Genomic DNA, 17771 nt, shown 5'->3' with positions numbered 1-17771 from the left:
ACATGTGTATGGGGGGGTTGGGACATTTCTTTCGTCTGTTTCCTTGCGCTACCTCGCAAACGCGGGAGACAGCGACAAAGTATAATAATAATAAAATAATATATATATTGAATGGTGTTTTGGTCGAGGTGGTGTGCAAAGTGAGAGGGTTAGGGAAAATGATTTGGTAAACAGAGAAGAGGTAGTAAAAGCTTTGCGGAAGATGAAAGCTAGCAAGGCAGCAGGTTTGGATGGTATTGCAGTGGAATTTATTAAAAAAGGGGGTGACTGTATTGTTGACTGGTTGGTAAGGTTATTTAATGTATGTATGACTCATGGTGAGGTGCCTGAGGATTGGCGGAATGCGTGCATAGTGCCATTGTACAAAGGCAAAGGGGATAAGAGTGAGTGCTCAAATTACAGAGGTATAAGTTTGTTGAATATTCCTGGTATATTATATTGGAAGGTATTGATTGAGAGGGTGAAGGCATGTACAGAGCATCAAATTGGGGAAGAGCAGTGTGGTTTCAGAAGTGGTAGAGGATGTGTGGATCAGGTGTTTGCTTTGAAGAATGTATGTGAGAAATACTTAGAAAAGCAAATGGATTTGTATGTAGCATTTATGGATCTGGAGAAGGCATATGATAGAGTTGATAGAGATGCTCTTTGGAAGGTATTAAGAATATATGGTGTGGGAGGCAAGTTGTTAGAAGCAGTGAAAAGTTTTTATCGAGGATGTAAGGCATGTGTATGTGTAGGAAGAGAGGAAAGTGATTGGTTCTCATTGAATGTAGGTTTGCGGCAGGGATGTGTGATGTCTCCATGGTTGTTTGATTTGTTTATGGATGGAGTTGATAGGGAGGTGAATGCAAGAGTTTTGGAAAGAGGGGCAAGTACGCAGTCTGTTGTGGATGAGAGAGCTTTGGAAGTGAGTCAGTTGTTGTTCGCTGATGATACAGCGCTGGTGGCTGATTCATGTGAGAAACTGCAGAAGCTAGTGACTGAGTTTGGTAAAGTGTGTGAAATAAGAAAGTTAAGAGTAAATGTGAATAAGAGCAAGGTTATTAGGTACAGTAGGGTTGAGGGTCAAGTCAATTGGGAGGTAAGTTTGAATGGAGAAAAACTGGAGGAAGTGAAGTGTTTTAGATATCTGGGAGTGGATCTGGCAGCGGATGGAACCATGGAAGTGGAAGTGAATCATAGGGTGGGGGAAGGGGCGAAAATTCTGGGAGCCTTGAAGAATGTGTGGAAGTCGAGAACATTATCTCGGAAAGCAAAAATGGGTATGTTTGAAGGAATAGTGGTTCCAACAATGTTGTATGGTTGGGAGGCGTGGGCTATAGATAGAGTTGTGCGCAGGAGGGTGGATGTGCTGGAAATGAGATGTGTAGGGAACGAGGAGAAGTGGGAGACCAAATTGGAGGTGGAAAGATGGAGTGAAAAAAATTTTGAGTGATCGGGGCCTGAACATGCAGGCGGGTGAAAGGCGTGCAAGGAATAGAGTGAATTGGAACGATGTGGTATACTGGGGTCGACGTGCTGTCAATGGATTGAACCAGGGCATGTGAAGTGTCTGGGGTGAACCATGGAAAGTTGTGTGGGGCGTGGGTGTGGAAAGGCAGCTGTGGTTTCGGTGCATTGTTACATGACAGCTAGAGACTGAGTGTGAACGAATGGGGCCTTTGTTGTCCTTTCCTAGCGCTACCTCTCACACATGAGGGGGGAGGGTGTTGTTATTCCATATGTGGCGAGGTGGCGATGGGAATGAATAAAGGCAGACAGTATGAATTATGTATATGTGTATATATGTATATGTCTGTGTGTTTATATATAAGTATACATTGAGATGTATAGGTATGTATATGTGCTGTGTGTGGACGTGTATGTATACACATGTGTATGTGGGTGGGTTGGGCCATTCTTTCGTCTGTTTCCTTGCGCTACCTCGCTAACGCGGGAGACAGCGACAAAGCAAAATAATAATGATATAATGATATATATATATGTATATATATATATATATATATATATATATATATATATATATATATATATATATATATATATATATATATATATATTTATTTACTTATTTATTTTGCTATGTCGCTGTCTCCCGCGTTAGCGAGGTAGTGCAAGGAAACAGACGAAAGAATGGCCCAACCCGCCCACATACACATGTATATACATACACGTCCACACACGCAAATATACATACCTATACATCTCAATGTACACATATATATATATACACACACGGACATATACATATATACACATGTACATAATTCATACTGTCTGCCTTTAATTGTTCCCATCGCCACCCCGCCACACATAGAATAACAACCCCCCCCCCCCTCATGTGTGCGAGGTATCGCTAGGAAAGACACCAAAGGCCCCATTCGTTCACACTCAGTCTCTAGCTGTCATGTAATAATGCACCGAAACCACAGCTCCCTTTCCACATCCAGGCCCCACACACTTTCCATGGTTTACCCCAGGCGCTTCACATGCCCTGGTTCAATCCATTGACAGCACGTTGACCCCGGTATACCACATCGTTCCAATTCACTCTATTCCTTGCACGCCTTTCACCCTCCTGCATGTTCAGGCCCCGATCACCCAAAATCTTTTTCACTCCATCTTTCCACCTCCAATCTGGTCTCCCACTTCTCGTTCCCTCCACCTCTGACACATATATATATATATATATATATATATATATATATATATATATATATATATATATATATATATATATATATAATAATAATAATAATATATATATATTATTATTATTATTATTATTATTATTATTATTATTATTATTATTATTATAAATATTTTTTATTATTACTATTATTAATGTAATTATTATTATTATTATTATTATTATTATAAATATTTTTATTATTACTATTATTATTAATGTAATTATTATTATTATTATTATTATTATAAATATTTTTTATTATTATTATTATTAATGTAATTATTATTATTATTATTATTATTATTATTATTATAAATATTTTTTATTATTACTATTATTATTAATGTAATTATTATTATTATTACTATCCCTGGGGATAGGGGAGAAAGAATACTTCCCACGTATTCCCTGCGTGTCGTAGAAGGCGACTAAAAGGGAAGGGAGCGGGGGGCTGGAAATCCTCCCCTCTCAATTTTTTTTTAATTTTCCAAAAGAAGGAACAGAGAAGGGGGCCAGGTGAGGATATTCCCTCAATGGCCCAGCTCTCTGTTCTTAACGCTACCTCGCTAACGCGGGAAATGGCGAATAGTTTGAAAAAAAAAAAAATATATATATATATATATATATATATATATATATATATATATATATATATATATATATATATATATATATATATATATATGTTAGTTAAAACACAAGGAGGGGAGGGTTTCTAGCCCCCCGCTCCCGTCCCCTTTAGTCACCTTCTACGACACGCGGGGAATGTGTGGGGAGTATTTTTTCTCCCCTATCCCCAGGGATAAAATCTCCTTGTATTTTAACTTTCTAAAAGGGGAAACAGGAGTCACACAAGGAGTGCTCATCCTCCGTGGAGGCTCAGACTGGTGTGTCTAAATGTGTGTGGATGTAACTGAGATGAGGAAAGAGGAGAGATAGGTAGTATGTTTGAGGAGAGGAACCTGGATGTTTTGGCTCTGAGTGAAACGAAGCTCAAGGGTAAAGGGGAAGAGTGATTTGGGAATGTTTTGGGAGTAAAGTCAGGGTTGGTGAGAGGACAAGAGCAAAGGAAGGAGTAGCACTACTACTGAAACAGGAGTTTTGGGAGTATGTGATAGTGTAAGGAAGTAAACTCTAGATTGATATGGGTAAAACTGAAAGTGAATGGAGAGAGGTGGGTGATGATTATTGGTGCCTATGCACCTGGGTATGAAAAGAAAGATCATGAGAGGCAAGTGTTTTTGGAGCAGCTGAGTGAGTGTGTTAGCAGTTTTGATGCATGAGACTGGGTTATAGTGATGGGTGATTTGAATGCAAAGATGAGTGATGTGGCAGTTGAGGGAATGATTGGTGTACTTGGGGTGTTTAGTGTTGTAAATGGAAATGGTGAAGAGCTTGTAGATTTGTGTGCTGAAAAAGGACTGGCGATTGGGAATACCTGGTTTAAAAAGAGAGATATACATAAGTATACGTATGTAAGTAGGAGAGATGGCCAGAGAGCATTATTGGATTCATGTTGATTGATAGGTGTGTGAAAAGGAGACTTTTGGATGTTAATGTGCTGAAAGGTGCAACTGGAGGGATGTTTGATTATTATCTTGTTTAGGCGAAGGTGAAGATTTGTAGAGGTTTTCAGAAAAGAAGAGAGAATGTTCTGGTGAAGACATTGGTGAGGGTATGTGAGCTAGGGAAGGAGAGTTGTGTGAAGAAGTACCAGGAGAGATTGAGTGAAGAATGGAAAAAGATGAAAGCAAATGACGCGGGGGGTGTGTGGGGGAGGAATGGGATGTATTTAGGAAAGCAGTGATGGCTTGTGCAAAAGATGCTTGTGGCAAGAGAAGCGTGGGAGGTGGGCAGATTAGAAAGGGTAGTGAGTGGTGGGAATCAGAAGTAAGATTATTAGTGAAAGAGAAGAGAGAGGCATTTGGTTGATTTTTGTAGGGAAATAGTGCAAATGAGAAGGAGATGTATAAAAGAAAGAGACAGGAGGTCAAGAGAAAGGTAGAAGAGATGAAAAATAGGGTAAATGGGAGTTGGGGTGAGAGAGTATCATTAGATTTTAGGGAGAATGAAAAGATGTTTTAGAAGGAGGTAAAATGCATGAGACAAGAGAGGAAATGGGAACATCGGTGAAGAGGGCTAATGGGGAGATTATGACAAGTAGTGGTGATGTGAGAAGGAGATGGAGTGAGTATTTTGAAGGTTTGTTGAATGTGTTAGATGATAGAGTGGCAGATATAAGGTGTTTTGGTTGAGGTGGTGTGCGAAGTGAGAGGGTCAGGGAGAATGATTTGGTAAACAGAGAAGAGGTAGTGAAAGCTTTATGGAAGATGGAAGCCGGCAAGGCGTTGGGTTTGGATGGTATTGCAGTGGAATTTATTAAATAAGGGGGTGACTGTGTTGTTGACTGGTTGGCAAGGATATTCAATGTATGTATGGCTCATGGTGAAGTGCCTGAGGATTGGCAGAATGCATGCATAGTGCCATTGTACAAAGGCAAAGGGGATAGATAAAGGTGAGTGTTCAAATTACAGAGGTATAAGTTTATGGAATATTCCTGGGAAATTATATGGGAGGATATTGATTGAGAGGGTGAAGGCATGTACAGAGCATCAGATTGGGGAAGAGCAGTTTGGTTTCAGAAGTGGTAGAGGATGTGTGGATCAGGTGTTTGCTTTGAAGAATGTATGTAAGAAGTACTTAGAAAAAGAAATGGATTTGTATGTAGCATTTATGGATCTGAAGAAGGCATATGATAGAGTTGATAGAGATGCTCTGTGGAAGGTATTAAGAGTACATGGTGTGGAAGGCATGTGTATAAGTATGAAGAGAGGAAAGCGGTTGGTTCTCAGTGAATGACAGTTTTGGCAGGGGTGTGTGACGTCTCCATGGTTGTTTAATTTGTTTACGGATGGGGTTGTTAGGGAGGTGAATGCAAGAGTTTTGGAGAGAGGGGCAAGTATGAAGTCTGCTGTGGATGAGAGAGCTTGGGAAGTGAGTCAGTTGTTGTTGGCTGATGATACAGCGCTGGTGGCTGATTCGGGTGAGAAACTGCTGAAGCTGGTGAATGAGTTTGGTAAAGTGTGTGAAAGAATTTGGTAAAGTGTGTGAAAGAAGAAAGCTGAGAGTAAATGTGAATAAGAGAAAGCCTATTAGGTTGAGTATGTTTTAAGGGACAAGTCAGCTGGGAGGTAAGTTTGAATGTAGGAAAACTGGAGGAAGTGAAGTGTTTTAGATACCTTGGAGTGGATTTGGAAGCGGAAGTGAGTCACAGGGTTGGGGAGGGGGCAAAAGTTCTGGGGGCATTGAAGAATGTGTGGAAGTCGAGAACATTATCTTGGAAAGCAAAAATGGGCATGTTTGAAGGAATAGTGGTTCCAACAATGTTATATGTATGCAAGGCATGGGCTTTAGATAGGGTTGTGCAGAGGAGGGCAGATGTGCTGGAAATGAGATGTTTGAGGACAACATTTGGTATGAGGTGGTTTGATCGAGTAAGCATTGAAAGGGTGAGAGAAATGTGTGGTAGTAGATAGTGTGGTTGAGAGAGCAGAAAAGTGTGTATTGAAATGGTTTGGTCACAGAGAATGAGTGAGGAAAGATTGACAGAGAGGATATATGTGCCAGAGGTGGAGGGAACGAGAAGTGGGAGAACAAATTGGAGGTGGAAAGATGGAGTGAAAAAGATTTTGAGTGATCAGGGCCTGTACATGCAGGAGGGTGAAAGGCATGCAAGGAATAGAGTGAATTGGAATGATGTTGTATGTTGGGGTCAACGTGCTGTCAGTGGATTGAACCAGGGTATGTGAAGCATCTGGGAGAAACCATGGAAAGTTGTGTGGGGCTTGGATATGGAATGGGAGCTGTGGTTTTGGTGCATTATACATGACAGCTAGAGACTGAGTGTAAACGAATGTGGCCTTTTTTGTCTTTTTCTAACACTACCTTGCACACATGTGGGGGGAGGGGGTTGTCATTTCATGTTCGGTGGAGTGGTGATGGGAATGAAAAAGGGCAGACTATGAATTATGTTCATGTGTATATATGTATATGTCTGTATATGTATATATATGCATACCTTGAAATGTATATGCATGTGTGTGGACGTGTATGTATATACATGTGTATGTGGGTGGGTTGGGCCATTCTTTCGTCTATTTCCTTGTGCTGCCTCGTTAACGCGGGAGACAGCAAGAAAGTATAATATATGATAATATAATATATATACATGTGTGTGTGTGTATGTTTTCATATGAGTGGATGGGCCATTCTTCATGTTTCCTGTAAGTTTGAATGGAGAAAGACTGGAAGTAAAGTGTTTTAGATATCTTGGAGTGGACTTAGCAGCGGATGGAACCATGGAAGCGGAAGTGAGTTACAGGGTGGGGGAGGGGGAGAAGGTTCTGGGAGCGTTGAAGAATGTTTGGAAGACAAGAATGTTATCTTGGAAAGCAAGAATGAGTATGTTTAAAGAAATAGTGGTTCCAACAATGGTATATGGTTGTGAGGCATGGGCTATAGATAGGGTTGTGCAGAGGTGGGTGGATGTGTTGGAAATGAAATGTTTGAGGACAATATTTGGTGTGAGGTGGTTTGATGGAGTAAGTAATGAAATGGTAAGAGAGATGTGTGGTAATAAAATGAGTGTGGTTGAGAGAGCAGAAGAGGGTGTGTTGAAATGTTTTGGACACATGGAGAGAATGATTGAGGGATAGATTGACAAAAGAGGATATATGTGTCAGAGGAGGAGGGAAGAAGGAGAAGCGGGAGACCAAATTGGAGGTGGAAAGATGGAGTGAAAAAGATTTTGAGCGATTGGGGCTTGAACATACAGGAGGGTGAAAGGCGTGCAAGGAATAGAGTGAATTGGAACGATGTGGTACACCAGGGTGGATGTGCTGTCAGTGGATTGAAGCAGGGCATGTGAAGCATCTGGGATAAACCATGGGAAGGTTTGTGGGGCCTGGATGTGGAAAGGGAGCTGTGGTTTTGGTGCATTACACATGACAGCTAGAGACTGTGTGTAAATGAATGTGGACTTTTCTTGTCTGTTCCTGGCGCTGCCTGGCTGGAGGGAGGGGGGATCTATTTCATGTGTGGCAGGGTGGTGACAGGAATGAATAAAGGCAGCAAGTATGAGTATGTGCATGTCTGTGTATGTATATGTTAAAAAGTATATGTGCGTGTATGGGCATTTATGTGTATACATGTGTATGTGGGTGGGTTGGGCCATTCCTCATCTGTTTCCTTCCTCTACCTCACTAACGCGGGAGACGGCGGAGTATGATAGATATGAAGAGATGAATACTTTTTTATTCATTATACTTGATTGCCGTTTCCCGTGGCAGCGAGGTAGCACTAGGAAACAGACGAAGACTGGTCCATCCACTCATATACACGTATATAAATAAACGCCCATACTCACACATATACATATATATATATGCATATACATATCAATGTATATGCATATATACACATACACAGACATATACATATATACACATGTACTTATTCATACTTGCTTGCCTTCATCCATTCCTGGTGCCACCCCGCCCCATAGGAAACAGCATCAGGGTGGCAGCAGAGTCAAGTTTTTATCTTGGTCGGCCAGTTATAGATTATTAGAAAATTCTTGCCTGGGGGGCTGATACTTTTTTAGGAGAGTGTATATATTCATACTATCTTACCTTATCCCCCATGAGGAACTGGCCATGGAGAGAAACACTATCTGTAAGGACCCATATCTGACTGGGGCTTTATGAAACAAACATGAGAATGAAATGCAAGATGACACTTGAGTAAGAAGGAGAAAAGGAGATATTCGAGTCACTTGAGAAAAAATAAGGGAGAGGATATATAGAGGATGAGAAAACTGAATGCTACAAGACCAAAATTGGAGTGTTGCTAAAGAAGAGGGAGATAACTTGACACTGAACAAACAGAATATGTGCATGTGACATCTGTAAATATCCCAGGTGGAAGAAGTAATGTTGATAATGATTATGATGATAATAATACTGTAGAATGATTATAATACAATCTCAGAGAAGCAGTATGAATCCACCATACATCCCACTTAACATTGAAAAGAAAGAAAAATGATTGTTAAGGTGCAAATAGGGGAACATAAACAGACTGTTGTAGAAAAAATATTTTTTTTTTTTTTTTTTTTTTTTTTTTTTTTTTAAGACTTTGTCGCTGTCTCCCGCGTTTGCGAGGTAGCGCAAGGAAACAGACGAAAGAAATGGCCCAACCCCCCCCATACACATGTACATACACACGTCCACACACGGAAATATACATACCTACACAGCTTTCCATGGTTTACCCCGGACGCTTCACATGCCTTGATTCAATCCACTGACAGCACGTCAACCCCTGTATACCACATCGCTCCAATTCACTCTATTCCTTGCCCTCCTTTCACCCTCCTGCATGTTCAGGCCCCGATCACACAAAATCCTTTTCACTCCATCTTTCCACCTCCAATTTGGTCTCCCTCTTCTCCTCGTTCCCTCCACCTCCGACACATATATCCTCTTGGTCAATCTTTCCTCACTCATTCTCTCCATGTGCCCAAACCATTTCAAAACACCCTCTTCTGCTCTCTCAACCACGCTCTTTTTATTTCCACGCATCTCTCTTACCCTTACGTTACTTACTCGATCAAACCACCTCACACCACACATTGTCCTCAAACATCTCATTTCCAGCACATCCATCCTCCTGCGCACAACTCCATCCATAGCCCACGCCTCGCAACCATACAACATTGAGAACTGTTTTATATGCAAGAGGGCCCGAAACAGTCAACAAGGAATTGCATGCTTGTAAGAATACCTGTCACTTCATCTGTGCAAACAAATACTGTATCATGATTAAACCAGTCAGAGTGCTTTATAGGCAAATTTTATGTGCTGCAGACACTCATTTTACTACATTAGAGATATTCACTGGTAACCAGAGGCCAATAAAGAAATGTATGTGAAAGTACTACCCATACTCTACAATGAGGGTATAAAGTTGCAAGATATCACTCCCATGGCAGACTCCGACAAAAACTCAGAAATGAGAAATGCTTTAATTAAGAGTGATCTAGTTGCCTCCATAGGCTCTGACACAGCTATAGATGAGTTCACTGTGGAGAGTAACATTGAAAGTGGAGATGTGGAAACTTCGACCATAGACTTAAGTGCAGAAAGACACAAATTCTGATTCAGGAGTGGGAGAGTAAGAAAGTGGAAGCCAGGAAACTCTTTGAGGCCTGGCCATGAGTACAGATGTAGAGAATGTAAGAGGTAATGCAGTGACATTACAAGAAATTCATGGGGTGCACAGATTATACAGATACTGTGCAAAGGATTTAGCTAGGAAACAGATGAAGAATGGCCCATCCACTCATATACACGTATGTTAACGCCCATATACTTACATATACATGCATATACATATCAACATATATGTACATATACCTACACATACACAGACAAATACATATATGCACTTGTACATATTCATACTTGCTTGCCTTCATCTATTCCTGTTACCACCCTTCTAAACAGGATATAGCATTGTTAATTCCCCCTTCAGCAAGGTACCATCAGGAAAACAGACAAAAAGGCCACATTTCTTCACACTTAGTCTCTAGCTCTCATGTGTAATGCACCCAAACCACAGCTCCCTTTCCACATCCAGGCCCCTGACAGGGTACGAGATAACATTCTCTCCTTATCCATTTTGAAATTGTTCCTTCCGTGACTTCCCATCATGGTTTACCGCATTTATGTTCAATCGTTTATGGTTACAAATATCATAAAACACATGTACAACCTTCTGTAGCTCCTCCTCACTCTCAGCAAACAACACAGTATCATCAGACAGGCTTGCCACTAGCCACCATACCTTATCACCACACTTCATCTTTGTGCCCCCTTTCTCAAGTTTTGCTTTCACTTCTCTTATCACTCCATCCATATATATGTTAAAAAGCTATGGTGACATCACACAGCCTTGCCTTACACCCACATGTACTATAACAAAACTTTTGCTGAACTCTCCATTCACTTTTACACATTCATTTGCATGTTTATAGAAGGCTTTCACATCATCCAAATTTGTCTGCCGACCCCATATATCCTCCATGCATCTCATAAAGCATTCCACTGGATTGTCATACACTTTCTCCAGATCCAAAAAAGCTGCATACAACTTCTTACCTTTCGTTAGAGCCTTTCTCACCATAATTACACCACAAAAACCTGATCCACACATCCTCATACCTCTCCTAATACTCCTATGCTCCTCACTTAATCTACATTTAGTCACTTTCATCACTCTATGAATCAACACTCTTATATACACTTTTCCTAGTATACTTGATATACTTATTCCTCTGTGCTACATACATTCTTAGCTACTTTGGATGGGCTTGAGAAAAGTAAATGCCATAATGGGGAAGGATTGAGATTTTACCCACTGCAGTTGTGCAAATCAGTATAGAGTTTGGCCACTGCTTGAACAAGTACTGGAAGGACTGTCATATATCAAGGACACTGAGACAGCCTTTGTACCAGTTACAATACACACCCTTGTTTTCACCCAAACAGGGCCAAACAGAGGTAGGTAAGAACTACCTGAGGAGGAAGGGACACTTTTTCCCTCTACAAAATTATAAAGGAGCTGAGAACATTCAGCCAAGTTCAGCAGAACAGAACAAAGTAACCCCCCAAAACAACACGGACTCATATAACATCATTTATACTTGCACATAGGGACTTAAATCTCATAGACCGAATAAAATCCTATTTGTATGTGATTTGCTGAACAGGTCAAGTGCAGTAGTTGGAGCCCTTCACTGGAACACACCCTAAAGACTGAATGAATAGTAAAGTTTGGATCCCAAACTACAATCTGTACAGATGCTACAAGACTGTAAGATCATGTATGGGAGTTTGAATATATTAGATACTTTTTTAACAATTAAACTCCTAAACTCCTTAAATGATGGAGTAGAAGTTCCCATTTTCAAGGTTAAACAACCAAATCTGATCGTTGCATAAATATATATATCAGTGTATGCAAAGCCAAGAATTTGTTGGAACTAATAAGAAACAAATGATCATATCTTGACCTCAGAAAATCCCAGATGTACTTGTCTGAGGTGACTTTGACCAGCCACACATAAAATGGAGGCAGGCAGGAACTAACAGTGTAACAGTGTAAGTGGCTCGGACAAACAGCTTTACGAAAGAGTTATTCATGCTATGTGACTAGTTCTCCCTCATTCAACGAGCAACAAAACCAACCAGAAGACTTAACAGTCTAGACTTAACATTTACAAGTAATGTAGACCTAATATGTGACAACTCTATCTCAAACACCTTGTGTTCTGATCACAACCTACTTGAGGTAAAAACAAGTTTGGATGCTAAACCACCTGAGCAAAATGCACTTAACCATAGAGGTTTTTTTTTTTTTATTTATTTTTATGGGTTAAATGGGTTAAATGGGAAGATATGATCAATGTGATGTCTTTGACAATAGAAAACCTTGCTTAGTACCAAAATAGTGGAGGAGTTTGTTAAACACATTACCACTGTGGTATTCCAAACATGCAAGAAACATATATACCAGTGAGAAGACAGCACAAAAGGTCCATGTATGTAAGAAATGGAGAGACAGGCACTGAACCTGAGACAAAAAAGAACTGCAGACCTAAAGAGGCCACAATTCACCCAGCAAAGGGAAGAAAACTTATCAAATTAGTTATCATACAGACCATAAACTCAAAATGTCATATGAAACCCTGGAAAATGAAGAGAAATGAGCCATTAATGAAATATGAAATAACCTAAGTTGCTTTTACTAGATGAGAAATGTAAAGTGAGGAGCACAAACTCCATTAACCCCCTAAAAAGAGAAGGAATATGAATTGGTATTCATTTCGCCAAAAATCATCTTAAAGATCAATAACCCAACAAACTTCTTCCTAAACAATAATCTGGTGTTACACATAGCAGACAACACTGCCTTATCACAGGAATTCAAGATGGCTATTGAGAGCATGCCCATGCACTTTGCCCTAAGTTTGGACTCGTATAACTTGATCTTTATGAAGAAATGCTGAACACCTCATGCACAAGAACAAAATATCCTCTAGAGAAAAAGATTAGAATGTCATTCTCCCCAGAAGGGTAGACCTGACTCACATTGCCCCACTTCACAAAGATGGAAACAAAAGTTTCCCCAAAAAGTATCAGCAATACACTAATATTGCACATTATTGAAATTTGTAAGAGTCCTAAGAGACAAATTATGAATTGACTGAATTTATGAAGTGACCAATCTACATAACCTTGGGCAGCATGGTTTCAGGGTGGGAAGATTTTGCTTCCCTAAGTTATGTGACCATTGATAAAATTGTTGAAGCTTTGGAGAACAAAGAGAATGCCGACTTGATTTACAATGACTGCAAAAGCATTTGATAAATGTGACTGTGTTGTCATAGCATAAAAGATTCTGAAAGTTAGGAATTATTGGAAAAATTGGGAAGTGGATTTCATTTTAACAAACAGATCACATATTAATCATGAGAGACACTGTAAAATGCTGCATATCACATCCAAAGATGTGATATGCATAAAAAGAGAGAACTTTTTATTAAACATCCTGGGCCCAAGACTCTTTAACTCCTTATTTGCAATCATCAGAAATTTTGTTAGATGTACAGTGGAGAAGTTTAAGAGTGCAGTGTACAGATAAGTACAAAGTGTACCATACCAGCCAGGCTGTGGAGGTAACATTAGCTAGTGTACTGTGGCTTCTAAAGATCAGCCTGGCCCAAAGTGGTAGAAGACATCTGAAGGCTTCACCAGGTGGAGCATCATTATTGCTCCTCAAAAAGCCTTGCTAAGTTTTGAGTGGGCACAATCCTAGGCCAGCTAAGGATGATCTGAGTGAATCTAGTTTTGAGAATGAAACTCAAGAGAAGGGAACACACCCACAGTATGGTAAGGTTTTTGCATCACAATATTGCTAATTTTAATTGAATTTACACATATGGACATCGCATAACAGTTTAACGTATAGATTGCCTCCCAAATCTAGCAACCTTATTGGTCCTCTCTAAATTTAATAGCAATTATTTTATCAGAGATGAAGTTGTACTGTTAGAATAAGAGGGATTAGTTATGTATGGCAAATCCATTACAGGGGTTATGGTGATCAGGAGAGTAAGTGAGTTGGCCAATTTGATCCATATCTTAAGAACAGAAATGGGCTTCCACCAGCTCACTCTATGTATGGGAGAATTTCTGTCACTTTTATGATATACTTTGAAGTTCATTAAGTAGTGAACCTCAGCTTGAGGATTAGAGGATGTCAAGGTCTCTTGACAAGAACTTGAATAGTCCAGAAATGTTAGAAAGTTTATTGAGGTAGGAGAGTGGTACTAAAAGCAGGAAAGCAGTGATAGTTGACTGACCAATCTTTAGACAAATGATATTAAAGTCTATAGACCGAGGGTTCACATGGCATATAAGTGGTGCATTGGTAATGGAAAAAATACAAACTCCGTTTTTGAAACAGGGACATATATGTCAATTATAGTTGGATTGTTTTCATATTGGTTCACCCTTTCCCACATTAACAAGGTATTGCCAGGAACAGATAAAAAAGGCCACATTTGTTCCCATCCATTCTATTGCTGTTATGTGCAGTACACTGAAACCACAACCCCCCTGTCCACAACCAGGCCCCACAGAGCTTTTCATTGTTTCCCCCCGGCTGCTTCACATGCCCTGGTTCAGAGTGTTAACAGCATCTTTACCACTGTATACCAAATTTTTTCTTTTCACTCTGTCATGGTGCTTGCCTTTCACCCTCCTGCATGTACAGGCCCCAGTCACCTAATGCCTTTTTCACTCCTTCCCTCCATCTCTAGTTTGATCCCCCCTTCTCCTTGTTCCTTCCACTTCTGACGCATATATCTTCTTTGTCAACCTTTCCTTACTCATTATCTCTATATGTCCAAACCATTTCAGCAAACCCTCTTCAGCTTTCTTGACCCCTCTTTTTTATTACCACCCCTCTCTCATACCATTTTATTACGTACTCAATCAAACCACTTTACAACTGCACCTTTCTCTCACCCTTCTTGTACTTACCCAATCAAATCACCTTATACCACATATTGTCATCAGACATTTCATTGATATGAAAAGAATTAATGGTAACTTTATATGGCATTTAGGTTAAATAGAAGAAAATTATTTGAGACAAACATGCTAGTTGTTATGTATATGTTTGTTTTGTTACTGTATTAGAAGTAATGGAAACTCACATTAGATGATCTGTTACAGGCCAGCAAAGATGTTGCACCAGTCACATATATGCAGATATATGAAGATAATGATGTCACAATCTGCATCTTCATCCTGAAACGTGGAGTACGCTTACCCCTTCATGATCATCCAGGGATGTATGGTCTCTTAAAGGTATTTGTTTAAATTGTAGATTATTTTGATTGTCTACATTTGTTCATATTTACAGTATATTTGCATGTTATTTATAGTTATCCCAGGACCAGTTTCTGTGAAAGAGTCCTGATGTTACCAAGGACCTCTTTCTAAAGGTTCCTGCAGCCCAGGCTGTGCTGCTGACAGTCATGGAGAATGGACTCTTTTGGAGTGGGAGGTTCTTTGATAAGACAATACTCCCAGTGACACAGCCTTGCCAAAGATGACTTTTTCTCATGATGTAACCTATTGCAGGTGGAGCCTGGTAACACCGTTATACAGAATATAGATGTACATATGACATGGTGCTGGTGGCAGAGCTGAGTGAAAAACTGCAGAAATTTGTGTCTGAGTTTGTGAGTGTTTGTGAAAGGAGAAAGTAGACAGTAAATGTGAAGCAGTGGAGAGAGACAGCTTTGTTGGAGTGTAACTTCAAATGGAGAGAATTTCTAGGAAGTGGGATCTTATAGATATGGGAATGGAGATGGCAGTGAAAGGAACTATAGGAGGTGAAATGAGCCATAGGGTGTGTTAGGTGGCTAAGATCTTGGACACATTGAGGGTTGTGTAGAAAGAGAGGTCATTGTCAGTTAGGACAAAGATGCACGTGTTTGCTTGTATTGCAGTCACAATGGTGTTTTGTGGATGTGAGTCATGGACTGCAGATAAAAGAGTACAGAAGAGGGAGGATGTATTGAAAATGAAATGTTGAGGGCAGTGTTTGATGTGAGGAGGGTTAATTTATATGAAGTGATAGGGTAAGAAAGAGGTGCAGTGGAAAAGGAGCATGAATGAGAACTGAAGAGTATGTGCTGAAATGGAAATAGTTTGGACATGTGAAAAGGATGAGTGACAAGAGGATGACTAGGAGGGTGGAGTGGACAAAAAAAGGGGAACCAAATCTAGAGGTGGAAGCATTGAGTGAAAAACACTGAGTGTTTGGGGCCTGAACATGCAGGAGAGTGTGAAGTATGCAAGAGATAGAGTTAATAGAAGCATAGTGGTACGTAGGGGACAACATGCTATTGGTGGATTGAACCAGGGCTTATAAAGTACAAGTGGTTGTGGATAGGAAACTCTGGTTTAGGTGTATTATTTGTGATGGGTGGAGGGTGGCTGCTAGTGAATGTGGCCATTCCTTCAATGTTCCTGGCACTGTATCGCTGACGTGGGAAATGCGTGGAAGGCAAGAACTGTATCTCGAAGAGCAAAAATGGGTATGTTTGTAGGAATAGTGGTTTCAGTAATGTTATGTGGTTGTGAGGCATGGCCTGTAGATAGGGATGTGAGGAGGAGGGTGGATGTGTTAGAAATGAAATGTTTGAGGACAGTATGTGGTTTGAGGTGGTTTGATCGAGTAGGTTATGAAAGCGTAAGAGAGATGTGTGGCAATAAAGAGTGTGGTTGAGAGAGCAGAAGAGGGTGTATTGAAATGGTTTGGTCGCCTGGAGAGAATGAGTGAGGAAAGATTGATGAAGAGGATATATATGTCAGAGGTAGAAGGATTGAGGAGTAGTGGGAGACCAAATTGAAGGTGGAAGGATGGAGTGAAAAAGATTTTTAGCATTTAGGGCCTGAACATACAGTTGTGCAAGAAATTGAGTGAATTGGAACAATGTGGTATACCGGGGTGGATGTGCTGTCAGTGTATTGAAGCAGGGCATGTGAAGCATCTGGGGTAAACCATGGAACATTTTGTGGAGCCTGGATATGGAAAGGGTGCTGTGGTTTCTGTGCTTTGCACATGACAGCTAGAGGCTGAGTGTGAACAAATGAGGCCTTTGTTTTCTTTTACTAGCGCTACCTTGGGCATGTGCAGGGGGAGAGGGGTATAATTTCATGTGTGGCGGGTATGGCGACGGCAATGGATGAAGGCAGCAAGTATGAATACGCACATGTGTGTATATGTTTAGTGTTACGAACTCAATACTTATTCGAGCAAGGTCGCCAGTAACAATATATGTTACAAATACTATGCTGATCCTTGTCTTCGCAAGGATGCTAGATTTGTTACGTTACACACCGCAGGATAACACTGTCTTGATTAAAGTCATGGGATTAAACAAACACCAACATCAGAATTACTTTCATTTACGTTAACACTGAACATGAGTTTAACATTGAACGTTAAACATGAGTTAACATTGAACCTGAGTTAACATTGAACATGGGTTAACATTAAACATGAGTTAACATTGAACATGAGTTAACACTCCAGGTAAGATTTCAAGCCAGGAGATCTCTTTCCTCTATGACAGTTTGTTCGATAACATTACACTTAGACCTGACGTGACACATTAAACAACACCGTTACACTTAGCTAAACCTGATGTGACACAGTAAACATCTTACAAACTGGGGCAGCGGTGGCTACAGGGTTTGAGACAGGGGAAGCTTACATTACCTTGCTGGGCTCGGGACTGCTGAAGGAATCGAGGCTCAGCGGGGAGTCAGAGGTTTTCATTACAGACGGAGGACTTGCGTCCGCCTTGTTACCCTATGATGCCACCCTTGATTGGTTATGGGCCTAAGGCCCAGTGATGATTGGAGGAGGGTGGCTC

At 40.4% G+C, this 17771-nt stretch overlaps 1 protein-coding gene across 3 annotated transcripts in view; it reads left to right on the top strand.

Moving 5' to 3' along the window:
* The window catches only part of LOC139754581 (regucalcin-like), a 549227-nt gene that overhangs the window by 285785 nt on the left and 245671 nt on the right, over positions 1-17771 (top strand). For all 3 annotated transcript variants that reach the window (XM_071671975.1, XM_071671973.1, XM_071671974.1), the window contains one exon: positions 15055-15189. In XM_071671975.1, the coding sequence (XP_071528076.1) occupies positions 15085-15189 (105 nt within the window). In that variant the 5' untranslated portion in view covers positions 15055-15084. The remainder of the gene's footprint in view (positions 1-15054; positions 15190-17771) is intronic.

Source organism: Panulirus ornatus, chromosome 17 (genome assembly GCF_036320965.1).
Source record: "Panulirus ornatus isolate Po-2019 chromosome 17, ASM3632096v1, whole genome shotgun sequence".
Taxonomy (NCBI): domain Eukaryota; kingdom Metazoa; phylum Arthropoda; class Malacostraca; order Decapoda; family Palinuridae; genus Panulirus; species Panulirus ornatus.
Note: the sequence above shows the minus strand (reverse complement) of the source record. Positions and strands in the feature narration are given on the sequence as shown.